Source organism: Schistocerca piceifrons, chromosome 10 (assembly GCF_021461385.2).
Source record: "Schistocerca piceifrons isolate TAMUIC-IGC-003096 chromosome 10, iqSchPice1.1, whole genome shotgun sequence".
Classification (NCBI taxonomy): domain Eukaryota; kingdom Metazoa; phylum Arthropoda; class Insecta; order Orthoptera; family Acrididae; genus Schistocerca; species Schistocerca piceifrons.
The window spans coordinates 53256233-53277793 of NC_060147.1; the positions used below are offsets into that span (position 1 = coordinate 53256233).

General features: G+C 40.8%; 1 protein-coding gene across 1 annotated transcript in view; it reads left to right on the forward strand.

Moving 5' to 3' along the window:
- The window catches only part of LOC124718966 (tubulin-specific chaperone D), a 189516-nt gene that overhangs the window by 79348 nt on the left and 88607 nt on the right, over positions 1-21561 (forward strand). The window contains exons 8-9 of the mRNA XM_047244636.1: positions 9287-9426; positions 16552-16657. Of these exons, the coding sequence (XP_047100592.1) occupies positions 9287-9426; positions 16552-16657 (246 nt within the window). The remainder of the gene's footprint in view (positions 1-9286; positions 9427-16551; positions 16658-21561) is intronic.

The following is a 21561-nucleotide window of genomic DNA, read 5'->3' on the forward strand; positions in this document are numbered from 1 at the left end:
TGGTAATTTAATGCTGGACTATATTAAAAAAGACCACGTAGAGCTGGCTCCTACAGAAGAATCTACAAATTCATTTTATTTGTCTCAGCCTTCGGTCAGAATCTGTGTTTGGGAAGAATGATTCTCAGTAAGTCTCTGTATTGGCTGTAATTTCTATAATTTTCTCGTCATGGTCATTATGTGAGATGGACGTTCGTCTAACTCTTCCTGGAAAGCTCTCTTTCGAAATTTCAATATTAAGACTCTCCGTGAAGCACAAAACCTCTCTTGTAATGTCCAACAATAGAGTTTGTTGAGCATCTCAGCAATGCTCCCATAGGATGCATCCCATACTGTGAACAGTACATAAGACTCAATTAAACAAGCACCTTATAAGCCACTTCCTTTGTGGATGAATTACATTTCCTTAAGATTCGTCCAATGAATCTCTGTTTGTTTTCATGGTCATTCCATTTAAGGTCACTCTAAATAGCTACTTCTATACATTTTACAGTAGATGCTGTTTCTAGCAGTTTATCACCAATAGTGTAGTTGTATGGTAGAGGCTTTATTTTCCTATGTATGTGCAATATGGTACATTTGTTTTTGCTCAGGGTGAACTTCCAGGTCCTACCCTAGTCATTGATCGTCTGCAGGTCATTTTGCAAATCAGTACTGTCTTCTAGCATTGCTGCTTAGTTATAGACAACAACATCATCCACGAACAGTCTTAAATAGCGTCCAGTTCTTTTGGATCATTTATGTATGTTGTAAACAATAACAGTACTATCACACTTTCTGTGGGTACTCCAGAAATTACCTTTACATCTATCAATTTTTTTCCGTTAAGAGCAACTTGTTGAGTTCTATCTGCAAGGCACTCTTCAGTACAGTCGCAAATGTGGTTTTATGCTGGTTAAGCACATATTTTTTTCACTAGAAGGTGGTGTGGGAATGTATCAAATGCGTTCCTGAAGTCAGGGAACAGGGCATCCACCTGAGCACTGTTGTCTGTAGCGCTATGGATCTCACGGAGGAACAGAGTGAGCCATGTTTCACAAGCTCTCTGTTTCAGAAATCTACGAGGGTTAACTGAAAAGTAATGCCTCCACCTTCATAACTGTTCAACAGTTGGCATCATTGGTATGCGGCAGGTACTGCCTTGTTCCGTAGCCTCTTCTCTACAGCACCAGTTGGCGGGAAGCCTTAGCATTGAACGGTTGTGTTGTTACAGTGTAAAATATGGAACCCTGCGCAGACGGTCGATCAATGCGATTTAATCAACGTGCTGTCATTGAATTCTTGATAGCAGAAGGTGTAACACCAAAGGAGATTCATCAGCAGTTTATGGTGATTGTGTTGATGTGAGTACTGTGTATCGTTGGGTGAGTAAGTTTAAAGATGTTGAGGTGGAAAGATCTGACCTGCATGGCAAACAAAAAGTTGGACTTCCTGTGACAGCAACCATCAAGTTTCACAAGCAAAATGTTGACAGATTGATTCAGGGTGATTGATGTATCACTCAGAGAAATTGCAAGCACAGTCGGCATTTCACAAGAACGTGTGGGTCACATTAATGCTTTGCTTGGCTATCGTAAGATCTGTGCACGATGGGTACACTGGATGCTGATTCCTGAAATCATAGTGCACAGACTTAAAAAATTTGGCAGGAATTCCTCTCGCATTACAAGAATGAAGATGACACCTTTCTCCTTTCAATTGTGTCAGGAGAATGATGAAGACGTTGAGAGAACTGTGAGACTGTGGTTGCGGAAACAAAGCTTCGACTTCTTCCGTGACGGCTTCAGAAAACTTGTTCATCATTGGCAGAAATGTATCCAATTGGCTGGTGATAATGTAGAACAGTGAATATTTGTAATGAAAGATCACATTCTAAGGATTATTTCTGCGTTTCATTTATTAAAATATTCCCATACGAACCCAATTAATGAAGGTGGAGGCATTACTTTCATTCAACCCTCGTATGTTGATTTTTATAGAGGAGATTTTTGTTCTCCAAAAATGTCATTATCTTGAGCATTAAACATGTTCCATAATTCTACAGCAGATTGACATCAGTGATATAAGTCAATAACTGTGTGCATCTGTCCTGTGCCCTTTCTTTAAAATGGGAATGACAAATGCTTTCTTCCAGTCACTAGGTAACCTTTGTTGCTCCAGCAGTCTACCGGGTGATCAAAAAGTCATACATTTGAAAACTGAATCAATCACGGAATAATGTAGATAGAGAGGTACAAATTGACACACATGCTTGGAATGACATGGGGTTGTATTAGATCCAAAAAAATATAAAAGTTCAAAAAATGTCCAACAGATGGCGCTTCATCTGACCAGAATAGCAATAATTAGCGTAACAAAGTAAGACAAAGCAAAGATGATGTTCTTTACAGGAAATGCTCAATATGTCCACCATCTTTCCTCAACAATAGCTGTAGTCGAGGAATAATGTTGTGAACAACACTGTAAAGCATGTCGGGAGTTTTGGTGAGGCATTGGCGTCGGATGTTGTCTTTCAGCATCCCTAGAGATGTCGGTCAATCACGATACACTTGCGACTTTAGGTAACCCCAAAGCCAAAATTGCACGGTCTGGGGACCTGGGAGGCCAAGCATGACGAAAGTGGCGGCTGAGCACCCAATCATCACCAAACGACACGCGCAAGAGATCTTTAACGCATCTAGCAATATGGGATGGAGCGCCATCCTGCATAAACATCGCACGTTCCAGCAGTTGTTTATCAGCCAGGCTGGGGATGATGCGATTCTGTAACATATCGGCGTACCTCTCACCCATCACGGTAGCAGTTACAAAACCAGAATCCCGCATTTCCTCGAAGAAAAAAGGCCTGATAACGGTAGATGTGGTAAATCCAACCCATACCGTGACTTTCTCGTTGTGCAATGGAGTTTCCACGACAGTTCTAGGATCTTCGGTTGCCCAAATTCTGCAGTTGTGGGCGTTGACAGACCCTCGGAGCGTGAAATGAGCTTCGTTGGTCCACAACACGTTATTCAACCAATCGTCATCTTCCGCCATCTTTTGAAACGCCCACACCGCAAATGCCCTCTGCTTCACTAAATCACCAGGTAACAGTTCATGATGCTGATGGATTTTGTACAGATAGTATCGGAGGGTACGCCTCAATGCCAACCAAACAGTAGTGTATGGAACGCCGGTGTGACGTGCGACTGCACGAGCACTGACTTCCCCATGCATAGACGAACCCGCTACAGTCTCCATTTCTTCTTGAACTGTCTCAGCAGCATTACGCCTTGTGCTCGGTCGGCCACTACGGGGTCTATCATCGTGTCTTTCCACTAGTGAGTGATTGTAGTTTGTAAACTTACCCTACCACACATCACTGTTAAATTCACTGTCTTCGTATCTTCACTATTTTCAAAAGATTCGAGAGGTGTAAGATATACAAAATAATAACTTATCTTCATTATCTAATTGTTGTTGTCAATGGCTCGAAGTCTTGTATGGGGGTACATTCTTGCAGCTGAAAATTTCGATTTCTTAGGTTCTTGATGACTAAATAACTGTTGAAAATTCTTCTGTATTGTTCTTGAATCTTATTTTATCCCATTCTTTTAAATCACACCGATTTTACTATTTTCACTTTCAGCACACCACAGATTACATTGTCGTTGACAAATTTAACAAAATATGTGCATTTCCATTGGAAGTATGCCTAACCCACTGTTTACATTCTGCGGTACTCACAATTTCCAAAGACTTTACAAAGCAGAAGAGTTTACAAAACAAAACATGAATCATTGCTAAAATATATCATTATTTTACAAATTAATCCAGAATTAAATTTAATAATTAGTGTTTGATTGTACAATTAATAATATGAATTTTAAATATGCCAGATATTTTTGTAATTTCAAATATTTTTACAAAAAGAGTAATTTTAACCATTAGTACATATTGATTGAAACACATTAATTTCTTTTTATACATTGTAGCCTGAAATATACATCCTATGACTTCTTTTAGTGAAACAGCTGAGATAATTTTAATCTATGCAAGAATTGATCGTATACATGGTATCGGTTATCTCAAAAAGGTAATGTTTGAGAAGGATGACCTCTAACGATAATTTTAATCTATGCAAGAATTTATCGTATACGTAGTATCGGTTATCTCAAAAAGGTAATATTAGAGAAGGATGACCTTTACAAGTTGCTTTTCTATTCTGAGATCAGTTATTTCAATATCTGACATTTCAGCCATCTTAAAGTGATTAAAATGGGGGCTATGTTACGATTTTCCACAGTGAAATGATTTCAGAGGACCAAATTCAATATTTTGGCCTTTTTTCTATTATTTTCCATTTTGGTGCCACTATGGTCACTGAGTGAATGAATAGAGGATTTAAATCTCACAGGCTTTTTATTCAGATTGGTTAACGAAGTTTTACTTTCAAAGTCATTGAATGCTTCCCTCACTGCTCTCCTTACACTCATTTTTGCTTTGTTCAATTGCTGTTTTAGCAGCTGGGTTTTGACTTCAATGTGAGAAGAAGCTTTCTTTGATTATGGAGCAGTCTTCTAACATGGCTATTAAACCACATCTGGTCTGTAAAGTGAGGAAGACAAGAAGAGAGCACAAAATGGTGAATAGTCTTTGATAATTCCTTGCATGAGCAGTGTGTACTATTTGTTAATGACACTTTGGAAATTGGACCTAACTTGTTGCCTGAAGTGATTGACCTCCTTCTTGAGAGTCCATCAGTGACACTTAGCAGTTGTTGCTGAAATTATTAGAGCCTTTCTACAGCTCTCTCTCTACTGTACAAGATCAACACCAACAAATTTGAAGATCACGTTAATGCAAGACAAAGGACAGTTTATTGATTCTCACATCTTTCTTTAAGCCTTGCTTGCAACTCGTTTCTGCTTCCAGCGACGTTCTAGGATCTAGCAGACACTTATCAATCCCAGTTCTGTAGAGCTGGTGCCTTACTGCCTCAGAACGTATACATAGACGACTTTGTTACAGGTACTGAATCTGAAGGCAGCCTAGTCTTGCTGTTTTAAGGGTTATTTTCACTAATGAAGCAAATAAAATTGTCACCATTGAAATGAGATTAATTCAGAACAGTTATCCACAATTTGGAAGATGGAAGGAAGGGAGATCCAAACGAAAGCGATTGTTCTAGAAACGGCATGGTACCGGAAAACGATACATTCTCAGTGAGTTTGTGAGAAGTCACCAAAAAATTTTCAGAGACAGCAACAAAAAGAAATTTATTACGAGCAACAGCAGGTCTTCATGATCCTCTGGGACTAAAAACATCAGTTTGTCTTTCAACACACTTGGTTAATCTGACTACTTTGGGATTAACCTATCTGTTAAATGGCGCATCTGAATGTCAGTCAAACCTTCCTGAGCTGTCTAATGCTACCATCCCAAGATGAATCCTTGCAGAGAATGAGAGCTTTTATATTGCTATTTTCTGTGATGCACCTGAGAAAGCGTATTACACTTGACACTATCTTATGTATCCTTTTACTGATGACATTCCCAAAGTAATGTATAGTAAGAGGCTATTAGCATCCATGAAAACAATAACGCTTCTTTGGCTTGAACTGTTAGCAGCATTGACAGTGACCAGACTACATCACTACTATTGCAATGTCACAGCTTGTGATCTCAGCAGAGTGCCACTCTGGACTGGTGTTGTCATAACTCTAGGGTGGATAAAGTGTGATTCCACTACGTGGAAAATGTTTGTACACAACAGGGCTACAGAAATACCATACTGTCTCAGTGGAGGCATTTCCATGCAAAGATTTAGTTTCAAGAGTATCCAAGCCTCAGATGTTGCAAATATTGGACATCTGGTGGAATGGACCACCATGGCTATTGTAACACCCTAATTTATGGTCAAGCAATTATCATGCATTTCTTAAATCTAGAGAGATTTCCTCAGACTTTCATCATTCAGGCTTTACAACTGCTCATAGATGCAAATATATTCAGCTCTTACTGGAAGCTGTTGCAAACCACTGCTTACATTCTCTTCTTGAAAAGAAAACTTTCAGAAAACAGACACATGCGGAGAATTCAGTGCGTAAGAGATAGCAGGGGCTCATTTATATTGGATTAAGATCATGCAGCAAGAATTCTTCCCCTCGAAATTTGCTGCTTTAAGCAAAGCTCTACCACTTACTAGGACATCAAAAATAATATGCTTCAACCCCATATTTAGATGGCGGCTTATTACATGTACAGGATTGCCTGCATCATGCTGAGTGGTTAGCACACTGGTCTAGCATTTGGGAGAATGATGGTTCAAACCCACGTCTGTCCATTCTGATTTAGATTTCCTGTGTTTTCCATAAATTGCTTCAGGCAAATGCTGGGATGGTTCCTTTCAAAGGACATGGCTGATTTCCTTCCCCACCCTTCCCTAATCCAATCTTGTGCTCCATCTCTAATGATCTTGTTGTTGATGGGACATTAAACACTAATCTTCTCCTCTGCTGCTACATTGTGCCGAGGCATCCGATGAAGAATGGCATTCCCACATTATGGAAGAAAATTGTCGCTTCACCAAACTTCTGATTATGTGCACGCATATCAGTGTACACTATCTTGGATTAAGAATGGTTTTTCTACAACTAAGAAAGTCATTCTGGATACTCCACAGCCATCTTGTGACTGAAATGGTCCTTAGTAGCTTTCCCTGTAAAATTGCACATACCATTACTGGCCAACAGATGTTAGTGCTACAACCAGCTGAAAGAGTGAATCCTCACAAGCTGTTCGAAGTTTTCAGAGTTGATTTTGCTGGTCCCCTATATGCAAAATCAGGCGTCACTATAAATACATGTTAAATTCTAATAATCAGTAATCACCTGTGTTGTAACAAGAGCCATACATATGGAACTATCCACCAACACAACTGCAGACCTATTCTTATTACCCCTTCAAATGTTTACAGGTTGGTGGGGCACTCCACACATTATTTACAGTGATAATGCCCAACCTTTCCATGTAGCAAACTGAGAGATAAAACAAATATGGACAACTAACTGAGAGATATCAGAGATATGGATGGTGGGAACAGATTATTGGCTCGACTAAACGGTGCCTCCACAAAATGCTAGGATGCTGCGACAAGGATGAGGAAGACCTACAAAAAATACTTTTGAACATAGAAGCCGCACATAATTCAACACCTGTCACACTGAGAATGAAGTGCTTTCCAGAGCTCACTTTCTCGTTGAGGCCCTGAGCCACCATAAACAATAGACTTGGTAAGACAGTTTAAGCTCCAGCACTAGTTTCTAATTGCTCTTTCAGACTTTCCATCAAGTCAAGAACACTGGCAAACCATTGGATTCAAGAGATTGTACTTCTACTAGAGAATGTCCTTTCCTGACGTTTAGGGAAAAGGGCTAGGGTAAACGAACTATGACCAGTTCAAGATGGACTACTTAGAACTGTAATCCTCATTACCACAGCTGGGAGGGATGTTACCAGACCAGTCCAGTTGGTCACCCCACTGGAAGTCAACCAGGTTGGGGAGGATGTGGATCCGCAACACTGTATACCATTTTCCTAATAACTCTATCTTTGCACTTCTGCATATGTAATATCACTGCTGTCATGTCTATATAACTAATTCAATAAACAGCTTTTGTTCAAGTGATCAGTCTTGTACTTCCTTGTATTCATGACTCAGTAACAGAACAAGTGATTATGGTCTGTCCGCTGGCCTATATCCTTGTCTGACACGCAGCCCACTTGATACTCCTGTACCTCCTGATGTGGCCAGAAACAGTGGCTGTCATAGGAATGAGATGTAACACCTCTGAATCACAATCAATACCTTTGTAGGTGAGGATACTGAAACCATGAAAAAAATCGAGCTATGACTGTGAAACTTCTTAATGGAGTTAATCCTTTTCTACATCTTAATCCTTTAATATGACATTTTCCCCACCAATGGATAACTTTGTAGAAGTGATTGAATAACTCTGCATTCTAGCTGTTCAGGAAACATTTCACATTGAAAATAACTTCATTGTGGTTATGGAGATGCTTGCCATGCAAGCAAGATTTCAATTTCTTCTAGGATATTGAGTATCCAACCTTTCTCTGGCAGAAGTAAGACAGATATGTTACCACTAACCTGCTGTAGCTGATGTTGGTAGTCAATCAAATGCATTGTCAATGCTGACCTGGAATTCTTTAAATCTCATATGAAAATTCCAACCTGTGTGGCCAACATATCTGCTCGTGCACATCCAACTTTTATGGAATTCATGTAATTCCACATAGTAGATATGTTTTCTTCCGGTCTTTATTGCATCTTACATGTTTCGTGATTCTGGTGACTTTCAGTGTCTGGTTGCGATGATTTTTTTTAGATGTTTCTAGGTCCCCACGTTTTTACTCCTTTGACATGGAGCTTTCATTACGTGACAACATTGGGGTGAGGATGCCCTCAGATGGTTAAGTGATATTATGTATACACAACACTGTGTTCTCTCTTTTATTTTTATAAATTTTGCAGATGACGGAACTTAAAGTGTTCTGAAACCAGTCATGTATGTCATAAGAGGCTGTTGAATCAGCAACTGTAGTGCAGTTTCTTCATTTTACAAAATGGACTTATACAGTTGCAGCTGTCCCACAGGATGCCTCCTTGTGTCACTAGAATGAATCTCCATTTGTCTCTGATCCATTTATATGCTTTCCTCGCCGTATCACATTTCTACAATGCCATTGGGTGGTAATCAGTATCACAATGGCCAGTGGTCGCAATGTTTTGGCTCATCAGTGCCAAGTGCATAGGAGAAAACAGCACATAGCTAAAGGCAATAGTCCTGCAATTTGGTAGAAACAAGTAGTTGTTCTAACAGTATTAAGAATGGGGCATTTCCATGTGCCACATGTGTATCTCTCTGAATGAGAGGATTGGTCTTTTTGGGATATCAGTAGTAAGGCACTGTTAGTGCACTGCGTTTAATGACATTTTATGTTCTGATGAGGCCACAAACCAAAGTCTAGCTTGGCATCTGACCTCTGTTTCAGATAATAATGCTGTGACCGACACCTAGAATTCTTCCAGAAATGTCACAAGATAAATTTTATTATTTGTCCATACCATGCACTTCTTGACAATTTTTCCATCCTGGAACTTGTGTTACTTTTTTCTTCATTTCTATTTGTTTTTCCATCCTGTAATTTATATTATTTCAAAATTATTGGTTAGCTTAGAGGTCCCTTTTCTGCTTTTTTAAAAGGTGATGTCTTTTTACAGATAAACTGTCGGAAAGCAGCATCTGCAGCATTCCAGGAAAATGTGGGTCGTCAAGGAACTTTTCCCCATGGAATTGATATTCTGACTACTGCAGATTTCTTTGCAGTTAGCTCAAGGACTAATGCATACCTCAATATCAGGTATTTAATCTGCTTTGGCTAGTATATAAGTGCTGCAGGAAAGTTCTTGGAGAATGTAAATACTTTAGGGTTGAAGGAGACTACTCACCGAAAAGCAGAAGTGTTGAGTCATTGATAGGCACTCACAAAAAGGATAGAAAAGTTGGTAGCTTTCACAGTTATCCTTTGATGAGCTAGAAAACACACACACACACACACACACACACACACACACACACACTCGCACACGTACGCCTGTGGCCCCACATGGTGCCGGCTAGAATCTAGTTTAGCCAGCACCATATAAGAGCATGTGTGTGTGTGTGTGTGTGTGTGTGTGTGTGTGTGTGTGTGTGTGGGCGCGCGCGCGCGCGTGCGCGCACTCTAGTTCATCACAAGATAACTCTGAAAGCTAGCAAGTTTTCTTTCTTCTGTGTGCCTATTGACAACTCAACGCTTCTTCTTTTTGGTGAGTGGTCTTGATTAAAGCACTTAATATATAGTGATGTCTGCTTGTGTCTGTATATGTGTGGATGGATATGTGTGTGTGTGCGAGTGTATACCCGTCCTTTTTTCCCCCTAAGGTAAGTCTTTCCGCTCCCAGGATTGGAATGACTCCTTACCCTCTCCCTTAAAACCCACTTCCTTTCGTCTTTCCCTCTCCTTCCCTCTTTCCTGATGAGGCAACAGTTTGTTGCGAAAGCTTGAATTTTGTGTGTATGTTTGTGTTTGTTTGTGTATCTATCGACCTGCCAGCGCTTTTGTTCGGTAAGTCACCTCATCTTTGTTTTTATATATAATTAATATATAGTTTGTGTGCTTATGCTATCTTAGGGATGTATTGGTTTGCTTCCTGCCAACATTGGTCCTCAAGGAATCATTAGCTATTTATGTAATGTGATATCTCATATTTTCTCAGTGCAGCTGATTAATAATGAGCTTCTAGGTGTTCTGCAGAGTAATTTCCATTTACTGCACAATATTTTGACAATCGATTCGGCCATTTTCCTTAGATGATGTGAGTTTAGCTGGTCTCATGGCACAGACAGCAAATACATATAACAGCAAAACTCACAGAACCTGAAGAAGATGGTTGGGTCGAGCGTTGAAATATTGTGTGGAAAATGGAAACAACAACTTGGGAGAGCACCTGGAAGCTCACTATTAATTTGTGTAATACTTGCAGCTACTATAGCTATGTAAACCTGTTTTATAATCACTAATAACACTGTTTTATGTAGCTGTTTGAATGGTACTCGCACATAAGAGCCTGTAGAAATCCACCTTTCTCTGTGTATTGCTATCACTTTTCAGCAACCTGGGTACTGTGAACATATGGCTGAGACAAGTAGTGATATTACAATAGTTGTAGATTTCCAACAGAGATATCTGTGAAGCAAATTTTAATAGAATTTCTGACATATTCTTTTGACCAACATAAACATAGCACGGTGTGCACTTGAAAATGAAATTAAATTTTTCGAAAACAGTCATGCTTTAAAACTAGATTGTTGAAAGGAAGAAACTTCTACGTGTTCGAGGTTTTTCATTTGTTGAGCAGGACACTTCCTCTTCGTAGAGATGCAGGGAGGTTACCTAGAATTGATCCTCGTGTGCACTGTCTTCAAATGGAACAGGGATAGGGGAGAACTGCTGGTGGTACCTGAAGCACCCTTTGCCACCCACTGTAAGGCAGCTGAGAAAGTATGCTTGCATCTGTCATTTCAGTCACTGAAATACTAATCACTTTGGAATATTATGAAAAGGCTAGATTGCTTCTCACCACATAGAGGAAATGTTGAGCTGCCGGCAGAAAAACACAATGAAAAGATCTCTAAACATGCAGCCATCAGACAAAAAGATCTTCTGAAATAGAAAAACACACACACACAGATATTCATGCAGGCATAAAACACACACACACACACACACACACACACACACACACACGTGGTGGCTACTATTGCCGACTGCTATTGCCGGACTGCAACTGCACGTGATGGGTCTTGCAACCTGGCATGAGTGGTGAGGATAAGGAGAGCACGAGGGGGCAGGGAGTGGGAGGAATAGCAGGGTAGCAGTGGTGGAAGGTGTAATGCTGCTCGTAGAAGCATGGTGGGATGTAGTGGGGGTAGGATGGGCTGTGGGGTGTGGAGTCATGAGGCTGTGCTGGGGAGGATAGACAGAAGCGAGAGGAGAGACATAGAGAAGGGGTAAAGCCTGTAAGAGCATTGCTGGAATGTGTAGCACTGGAGTGGGAGCAGGGAAGTGAAAACACAGGAGAGCACTGGGACTACCGAAGGGTGAGACCAGGGGGTTATGAGTATGGGAAATATGTTGTGGAGAGAGTTCCCATCTGCACAGTTCAGAAAAGCTGGTGTTGGTAGGAAGCACCCAGATAGCACAGGCTGTGAAGCTGTCATTGAATTCACATGTGTTGTGCAGCATGTTCAACAATTGGATGGATCAGCTGTCTCTAGGCCACAGTTTGTCAGTGGCCATTTGTGTGGATGAACAGCTTGTTGGTTGTCATGATCATACAGAATGCAGCACAGTGGTGGGGCAGCTTAGCTTATAGATCACAAGACTGCTTTCACGGGTAGCCCTGCCTTTGATGGGATAGGTGACACTTGTGACTGGACTGGAATAGGTGGCGCTTGGAGGATGTATGTGACAGTCCTCACATCTAGTTCTATTACAGGGACATGAGCCACGAGGCTAGGGGTTGCGGGCAGTGGTGGCATAGGGATGGACAAGGCTATTGCGTATGTTTGGTGGGTGGCAGAACACCCCTGGAAGGAGGATAATGGGTAGGGTGTTCTTCATTTCAGACCATGATGAGAGGTAGTAGGAACCCTGACAGAGAATGTGATTCGGTTGCTCCAGTCCTGGGTGGTTTTGAGTCACGAGGGGAGTGCTCCTTTGCTGCCTATCACTGGGAATGTGGGAGGGTGGGAGGTTGTAGGTGACTGGAGAGATCAGACATGGGAGACCTGTTTCTGTGCTAGGTTGTAAGAGTAAATTCTGTCCGTGAAGCCCTCGGTGAGACCCTTGGTATACCTTGGTATATTCTGAGATGGACTGCTTGTCACTGGGTATCAATCTATCCTATTTCATAACAATACCAGACAATAATGGAAATTCCTGGATGGAGCAGTATGTAAAATATGGGAAAATCAACCACTCATCTACAATGGACTGATGCTTGGACCACAGAAACACATAACAGAAAACAGCATTCACAATAGCTTTTGAGCATTTGCCCTTTTTCTAGCAAAACTACAGACATTTAGACACACAATGTGTGTGTGTGTGTGTGTGTGTGTGTGTGTGTGTGCACAATGAAAAGACTTACACACTGAGCTTTCAGCCAAGGACTTCTTCAGAAAAGAAAGGAAAACGCACACATTCATGCAAGCTGGCACATCTCACGCACACATGTACATTGTCTTGGGCCGCTGTAGCCTAGTTGTCGTTGTTGATATTCAGACCTGAACTTCAAACAACAAGTTACTTTACATACGAGTTAATGTGTTAAATATTTGATGTTAAGCATGTAAGTGAGAAAAAGTTTAGCAAATAATTGAAATTATGTTTAAGCCTGGCAACTTGATAAATGACAAGGAAAGAATTTTAGAAAGATGTAAGGAATATTTTTCAAAACTTCTTAATTGCCACTGAGCGAGGTGGCGCAGTGGTTAGCACACTGGACTCGCATTCGGGAGGACGACGGTTCAATCCCAAGTCCGGCAATCCTGATTTAGGTTTTCCGTGATTTCCCTAAATCGCTCCAGGCAAATGCTGGGATGATTCCTTTGAAAGGGCACGGCCGACTTCCTTCCCTGTCCTTCCCTAATCTGGTGAGACCGATGACCTCGCTGTTTGGTCTCTTCCCCTAAACAATCCAAATCCTTAATTGCCCAGACCAGATGGACATTACCTGCAGACACCACTTAGGAAAGTAAATATGAAGAATAACGGGAAGTGACTGATAAGACTCACAAACAACGAACCCCTAGAGCGGGACAGAATAACAGGAAACTCAACCCAACAGGGAGGTGGGAGATTGCACCTAGAAATATATAAACTGATCCAATTGTTATGGAAGAATGAAACATTGCCAAAAGAATGGAAATTGGCCATAATATGCCCAATATACAAGAAGTGAAGCAAAATGGAGTGTGGTAACTACAGAAGTATGCTGTATATAACGACAAGGTATTGTCTATCATCATCCTCAGAAAATTGCAACCATTCATAGAGAACAACATACAGGAATACCAAGTTGGCTTTTGACCAAACCAGTTGACAGTAGGTCACATTTTCACTCTAACACAATTGTTTGCAAAATGCTGGGAATATGATAAAGATATCTACAGTCGATTTTCAATGTTCGTACAACAGCAGCTGTATGAAATGCACTGTGTCACTTCAGAATCCCTAAGAAGCTATTGAGAATGGTGCAAATTTGTTTGGATGGGTTAAGAGCAGCAATGCATTTCTGAAGGGTCACATCAGAAGTGTTAGAGATTGAGGCAGGTCTCAGACAAGGGAATGCTGTCTCCTGTGTTGTGGTAAACAACATCTTACAGAAAGTAATAAGTGAGTGTAGGCAACAGGAGTGGGCTGGAGTACAGGTGGATGGTATTTTCAGTTGTTTCACATGTGCAGAAGATATAGTACTACTAAGTGAATCAAACCAATAGTTAAAAGAAATATACCAGATAATGGACAACTATGCATGGAAGATTGGGCTAAAGGTGAAGCAAGACAAAATGGCGTTCATGCAACTAGGAGAAAGACAAGAGCAGGAGGAATTTCTTTATGTAAATGCCATGGGGCTCAAAAGAGTTCAGATACTTGGTTTCTATGTTTATCAATGACAACAGCATAGAAATGAACATCAAGGAAAGAATAGTGGTGGAAATGAACATCAAGGAAAGAATAGTGGTAGGAATGAAATGCATGTATTCCCTCAGGGAGATGCACAGCTCAATATCAATATAAGTGAACACAAAGATGAGAATCTATAACACAGTGATAAGCCCAGCAGCATGTGCGGTTCAGAAACGTGGAGCATGACTAAATGAGGAAAGGAAAAACTATGAGTGTGTGCTGAAAAGTAATTCTTACAGAATTTTTGTTCTTCTCTCAGTATCAGTTGAAGTATTACATGTCGTGGTGATTACTCGGTCAACTTTTCTGCTTCGCTGTCACAAGTTGCAACCGTCTACTTGCAGAGGACTCTGAATTGTAGCGCGTAACGTGGCAGCAAGTAACGTAACAATGTTGGTGTGTGAAAAACCTCAGAAAAATTAAAGACTTTGTTCACACACGGAGCATCCTCTCCTTCAGCATGATAATACGAGACCCCATCCAATCTTAATCTGTTTCCAAGACATCTTAATCTGTTTCTAAGACTTGAAGAACACCTTAGAGTACTTCACTTTGATAGTCATGTTTTAGTGACAGTATCAAAAAACTGGTCTCTTGTTGCGAGAAATCTGTTTTCCACTTGGGTGACTGTGTTGAGAAATAAATATGTACACATGGAGAATAAAGATACATAATGTCAACAACATGTTTTACTTAAAAAATTTTAACAGTTTTCATGTAAAAATTCGAATGCATTACTTTCCAGCATGCACTCGTATAATAATTGAAAGAAGAATAAAGGAGGAAGGTGTGGGGAATGATCTTAGATGAAGGAGAATGGAGGGGGAGGAGGAAGAACAATGAAATGTACCTCGCGATGCAATGTTCAATAATCCTACAGAAGCAGAAGAGCAAAAGAATCCAGTTTGTTTGTTGGAAGTCAATAAGTGTCCTCATTATGAAATGTTGGCTGAATATCGTCTGGGCAATTTAAGCTCCATTTTACTCAAAACCATGTTTTTCACACATCTCTACATTTATGTTGTCATATTTCCTGAACTGTGTGTTGTACAATTATATAATTTTCCAAGTACATTCAGTGGAATATGTTGTGACTGAAGTTAGTAGTAAAGAGATACTAAATTAAAATATCATCCCCTATGCTGAAGTTTTACTGCGTGACCAGCAAAACTTTTTCCCTTTCGTCATTTTGTGGGGGGCTGCCAGCGGGAAAATGTTTGTAAATGTTTGAAATTACACGTAAAGGTTGTTGCGAGTCACTAAGTGCTCTCATTCTCAAATACGTTTCTAACTGGAATACTTGTCTTATTGTGTATTGTGTTAAACTTTTTTCATAAGATTATACCGCAGACTGTGTAGACTATGACAGCATTTTACATTTTTAAATTCAGTCAGTAACTATGCAAAATATTGAAAATTAAAATTTGTTGCCCCAGGAAGCTCTAAGATAATTGTAACTGGTTCTGGTTTCCGGGATAATCATGTATCAAAATTGTGATGCAGTGAAATGTCATATCTAGTGCATTATTACTCTTAGTGTTTAAACTGAATATTTGTAAGCTCTTTGTTAAACCTCATGTCACCAAGTGCTGTGTGTTCCACACTGGTTTTGAAGTGCTTTGTTCACAATGTCTTGGTTTATGTGAAGTGTATGTAGCCAAATAACACAGCTGTCTTATTTCTGTGTACAGTTTGGAAAGACTTATCTAAAGCAAAAGTGTCCCAGCTTTAATTGTGCCTCATGTGATGATGAGTCTGAAGTGCCTAAAAACTGCTTGCAGGAGCAATAAAAAATTTTAAAAACATTGAACCAAGTGGCTCACCGTTTAGCATCTCAAATAGATAAGACAGATGTAATTCCTATTGTTGCTATAATAAAAATTCTATGTAGGATCGAAGCAACTTAAAAATGTAGGTTCAGGCACCCTGTGCATCACGCGCTGATTGTCTGTACGAGGGTGGTTGCCAATACTCAGTAATGTTGTTGTTGTTGTTGTTGTTGGGGTTGTTGTTGTTGGTGTTGGTGGTGGTGGTGGTGGTGGTGGTGGTGGTGGCGGCGGCGGTCATCTTATTTTTGTAAGCTGGATTCTTTTTTGATTTTGCCTAGTACTGGATTTCTGGCTACCATTTAAATGTTTTTGAGGTATTGCAAGTAACATTCTTGTAATTGTCAGTTTAATATTATACAGCTTTAGTATTTTTGTGCATTTTTTCTTTGGCCCTAATTTTTCATTTCTCCGCATTCCACAGTGTGTATATAGCACAATTTGAAGAATATACTCTGCCTCTTATAAACCATTTGGTTGAGAGGAAGGTAGACCATTGGGATATTGCCATTCAAGATCTTGCTGCAAAGGTGTGTATATATTGGATCTACTTTCCATTTAAAAAAAATTCTTTTTTAGTTACAAATTTATTTTGTGAGATATGTATTTGGTGAGAGAATCAGAATAACCTTGCTTCTCAAGTAATGTAACTTGTTGAGTGGCTTTGGTGCTGGAAAGAAGAGAGGTTAAATGTTATGTCTGGCAGGTAAGATAAAGGACTCCTCTGTGTGTAGGTTGGTTTGAGCACTACAGTGCTGTACTAGGCACAGTTGTATGGGAGATTTTACATTATTGCCATCCTCCAACCTTTGAATGAACATACCCTCTTGTAGGGTGTGAGATATAATCATATGTGGACGTCAGACCACAGCACAATTTGTCATTCTTCAGACAAGATAAGAATGTATGAGAGTAAAAAGTATCTGCACTATATTTACAGTGACATAATTTCTCAACATAGTCACTCTTCTTTCTAATGCTCTTGATCCACTGTTGCACAAGTTTTCACTCTTGAACAGCAGGCCACGTATGCACTGCTTCCTTGAGGTCTTCATCGGAGCTGAATTGATAGTAAATATACGAAAACCTGGCAAGGCATGACCAGGAATGTATGCAGGATGCTACAGTACCTCTAAATGCACACTCTGAAGGGTATGACTGCCGTAAGTAATGGTACACGGAAGCATGTTGTTGTGCAAATAAGAATGCTGTTTGACAGTAGCCCTTGGCATTGGTTCTGAATTTTAGCCTGCAACTTCTTGAAAAACAAATTTCTCTTATGATGACTGTTCACTGTTTACTAGTTTCCTGGGGAATGTTCTAGAAAATATCCCGGAACTGGTCTTTGTTTGTCCCAAAAAGTTACCATTTTTCTGGAGAGCGCCGACTCCTGAATTTATTTTGGTTTGAGATCTGAGGTGTTTCTATTCTATGCTCTCGTGTTTGCTCACTGCTTCAAAGTGATGAACATGTTTCATCCTCAGTGACGATTCGCATCAAAGATATTTCACCTTCATTAACATAATGGTCCAGTAACTGCTGACAGACTCTCACACAATTATATTTGTCACTCCACAACTTGTTTTGGCACTTCTCTTGCACAAACAAGTTGGGCCTTTTACAGATAAAGTTATATGCAGAATTGTGCATTTGGTTTGCCACTTCAGCGACAGTCACCCTCCTGTTATTCAAAATTGGGTCAGAAATTTGCTTGCTGTCAGCTAAGGTGTGCATGTGACTAGATCTCCTGCTCTGTCCTTGTCCTTCCCACTTTTTTGGCAACTTTTGAATTGTTCAGTCCACTGCTAAACTCTGTATCATGGTAAAACATTGCCCCTGTATTTTGCTGATAGCCTGCTATGGATTTCAGCTCCTAGTACACTTTCAGAAAAAAAGGATTACAAAAGGCTGTTTTTTATTCGTGCAAACAAAGAATGGTGCAGTCATGTTTATTTCACAAGAACACAAAAGACCTTATTTCATGACACCAAAACCTGCCACGAATGAAGAGAATGGCGCTGTGTAGTTGCTGACGAGCACACTGAGCTGTACTACTAACCAGATGATGATTAGAATGAAAGGGCAGATACTTACTGACTTGTCATTGTATATTACAGTGGTTGCGCTGTACTTACCTTCAGGGTGTGAAATTCCAAGTACTACATTAAATGTAGAAAAAGGAACTTTTTCTTTCTTTGGAGAGGAAGGGTAAAGGTTGAAATGGGTTGGAAAGGAGATGCAGGCCACTCAGATCCTTGGTTGCAAGGAACCAACAAAAAATTACTGTATACAACAATGTTGTTAGTTACATATTTGAAACTGTTGCTTTCTTTACAGTTCAGTATCATGGCTTCTAAAAGGCAACCTGTTACATTAGACCACAAGCAAAGACTTGAAATTTTAGATAAGCTGAACCAATGTGCTTCACTGAAAACCATTGCTGCTGAGAAGAGTGTTGGACAAGCAGTTGAGCAGTTTTTTATGACCCTTTCCCTTTTTTTGTGAAAATGAATGTGTCTTTGTGTTTACTAAAGTGTAGTCCCTGTGTGTTGAAACTAAATTTGAGACACTCTCAGTAATCCCGCACTTCTGATAATCTGGGTCCCATGTGTGGAGGGAATGGCTAGATTAGTGAGAGTCTAGTATGTTCCATTTGTTTACAAACAATTTCAAAGCCTTTTATGGCTTCATCTTCAGGCACTTACACACATTTACCAAAATGAAATACACCCACTAAATATCTTTTTTGCTGTACCATACATTCCTCTAATATGAGTCTAATATTTACAGTATTACGAAAAGGATAGATTGCTACTCACTTTATAGAGACATTGAGTTGCAGACAGGCACAGTGAAAAGACTGTTGTACATTACCGAGCAGGGTGGCGCAGTGTTCGGCACACTGGACTCGCATTTGAGAGGACAACAGTTCAGACCCGCATCCGGCCTGTGAGATTTATGTTTTCTGTAATTTCCCTAAAATAGCTCCTAGCAAATGCCAGGATGGTTCCTTTAAAAGGGCACGGCTCATTTCCTTCCCCATCTTTGACACGAGTCGGGCTTGTGCTCCATTTCTGATGACCTCGATGTTGACGGGATGTTAAACCCAATCTTCCCTCCTTACTACACATTATACATTTAAGCTTTCGACCAAAAGGTCTTCTTTTGAAGTAGAACACACACACACACACACACACACACACACACACACACACACACACACACACACACACACACACACACACACACACGACCACTGTCTCTGGCCACTGTGGCCGGACTACGGACTGCAACTGTACCTGAAGGGAGAAGCAATCTGGCATGGGTGGTAGGGATGAGGAGGCATGAAGTGGGGAGGGCGAGTGGTGCGGGAAGCTGTAATGCTGCTTTTTAACATCTATTATGGATTATTGCTCCTTCCATCTGTGCCAATACAGAAATGTTTCCCAATTTGTAGCCAAAACCCTGTCCCACATACTGTTCCTACATTGTTGCCTAGTTCATGGAATCCTCCCAAATGGGCTGACCCATCAGTTTATTCCTCCCCAGCTGCAACCCTTCCTTCCACAATTACCTCTATCTGTTCAGCAGAGTCCATCAGTCCACAGTCCTCACCAACCTAGTCCTGCAAAATCATGTAAATCAGGCCCAACTGTCTTGTAATACCTCCTTCCCACCTGTAAAATTCTCCTCCTCTGTGATCACAAATTCCTGTATTCCATGTCTCACATTAGAAACTCTTGCCCTCCAGGAACTTGAGTAGCATGCACAGTGCCACCTCAAAACACTTGCTAACCTTTGAACTACCAATACCCATAACCTCTAGGGGAGCCTCCAAACCTCCCATGCGTTCTCTCATAGTCGACAAACTGTGTCTCACAGAGCTGCTACATTATCCACACCCACAGAAACTCCCTGCCGCCACCACACAGATCCAGAACTTAAACAGACCCAAAACACAATAATGAACCCTTCCTCCAAAAGCCTTAGTTTCATTGAAGTATCAGCCCTTTCCAAAGGTCTTACCCTTTGCCCCACTCCCAGATTCAGTCATGCAGGACTTGTTAAGACCTTCTCTGCTTCGCCTGGTCCCTACAGTGAAGACACTTTTTCGCCACCATCCGTGTCAGACTCTACCCAAAACCAATACACAATCCTACCTGACTCGATTTACTCCTCCATCCAATAGTTATCCCCCCTTACAGGCTCAGTATTCATTTGCTGAGTACGGGCTTGGTGACCCCAGGGTTCGTGAGCTGGGGACTGGTAAGCACCGCCAGCCCTCTCTAACCATAAGCTCTGGGCATGCTTCAGCACCAACCATGCGGCGCATTGGTGGAATGTTGTGTTTTCTGGAGATTGGGGGCCTTGGCTTCACTGCCTGGATTGTGAGAAAGGTACACACCTAATAAAAAAAAAAAAACCTCATCCCCAAGGTGTGCTATGTGCTGATGAGGTGAATGGCTGTTGAGGTAAAGTAGTCTCTAGAGGGCAACCTCTGGGGCACCTGCCACCCTCCAATTGCTCAGGCATGCAAGGCTCTGCCTGAGTTGACAATCCTTTCCCTAGCATCTCATGGGATCCCTATGGAATGGTCTCGTCAAACTACTACTTCTGACAGGACGCGTGTACTGTCAGGTAGTACCTACACCCACTCATCAAAGAGAACTTGGTTGGTCAGGTGTGCCAGACAAAAGGTTCAGAATCACAGTTACAGGGTATTAGGGTGCCATAACACTTTCATTGTAATCAAACAAACAGGGGAACCTTTGAGAAGGTCTCCCATTTGTATAGCCACAAGGCATTGAAAGGTATTGCTGGGTCTCTAAAAAATGTCAAACAACTTCCTAATGTAACACTTCTAGTTGAAACTGCTAATTCAAACAAAATATCTAAGCTTCTGGGGTGTAAGGCCTTAGGTGAATACCCAGTCGAGGCTGAGTTGCATAACAACCTTAACTTTGATAAAGATGTGGTACTAGCTTTGATATAATTGAGGTGGTCCCCACAAAGTTACAGGAAAAATGGAAAAATATGGGTGTTACAGAAGTGCAGAACGATAAGAGGAGAGTCATTGGCAAATTGGAAAAATTGGCAACATTTATTCTAACATTTAGTTCTCCGGAATTGCTTGAACATACCCTTGGAGGTTGTATCTGCCTTAAGTTTCGCCCATTTGTTCCTAACGTAACACGATGCTTCAAATGTCAAAGATTTGGCCATACCACTATGGGATGTAATGGGAGGGCTACGTGTGGCAGTTGTGGAGGCTCAGCTCCTGAATCAGGCAATTCTTGTGCACTTGCTCCGGAATGTGTAAACTGCTCCGGGGATCACCCAGTGTGGAGCAGAAAGTGTGAGGTTTACAATGAGGAAAGGAAAATTCAGGAGTTGAAAGTTAAAAGACGCATACCCTATGGTGAAGCTAAAAAAC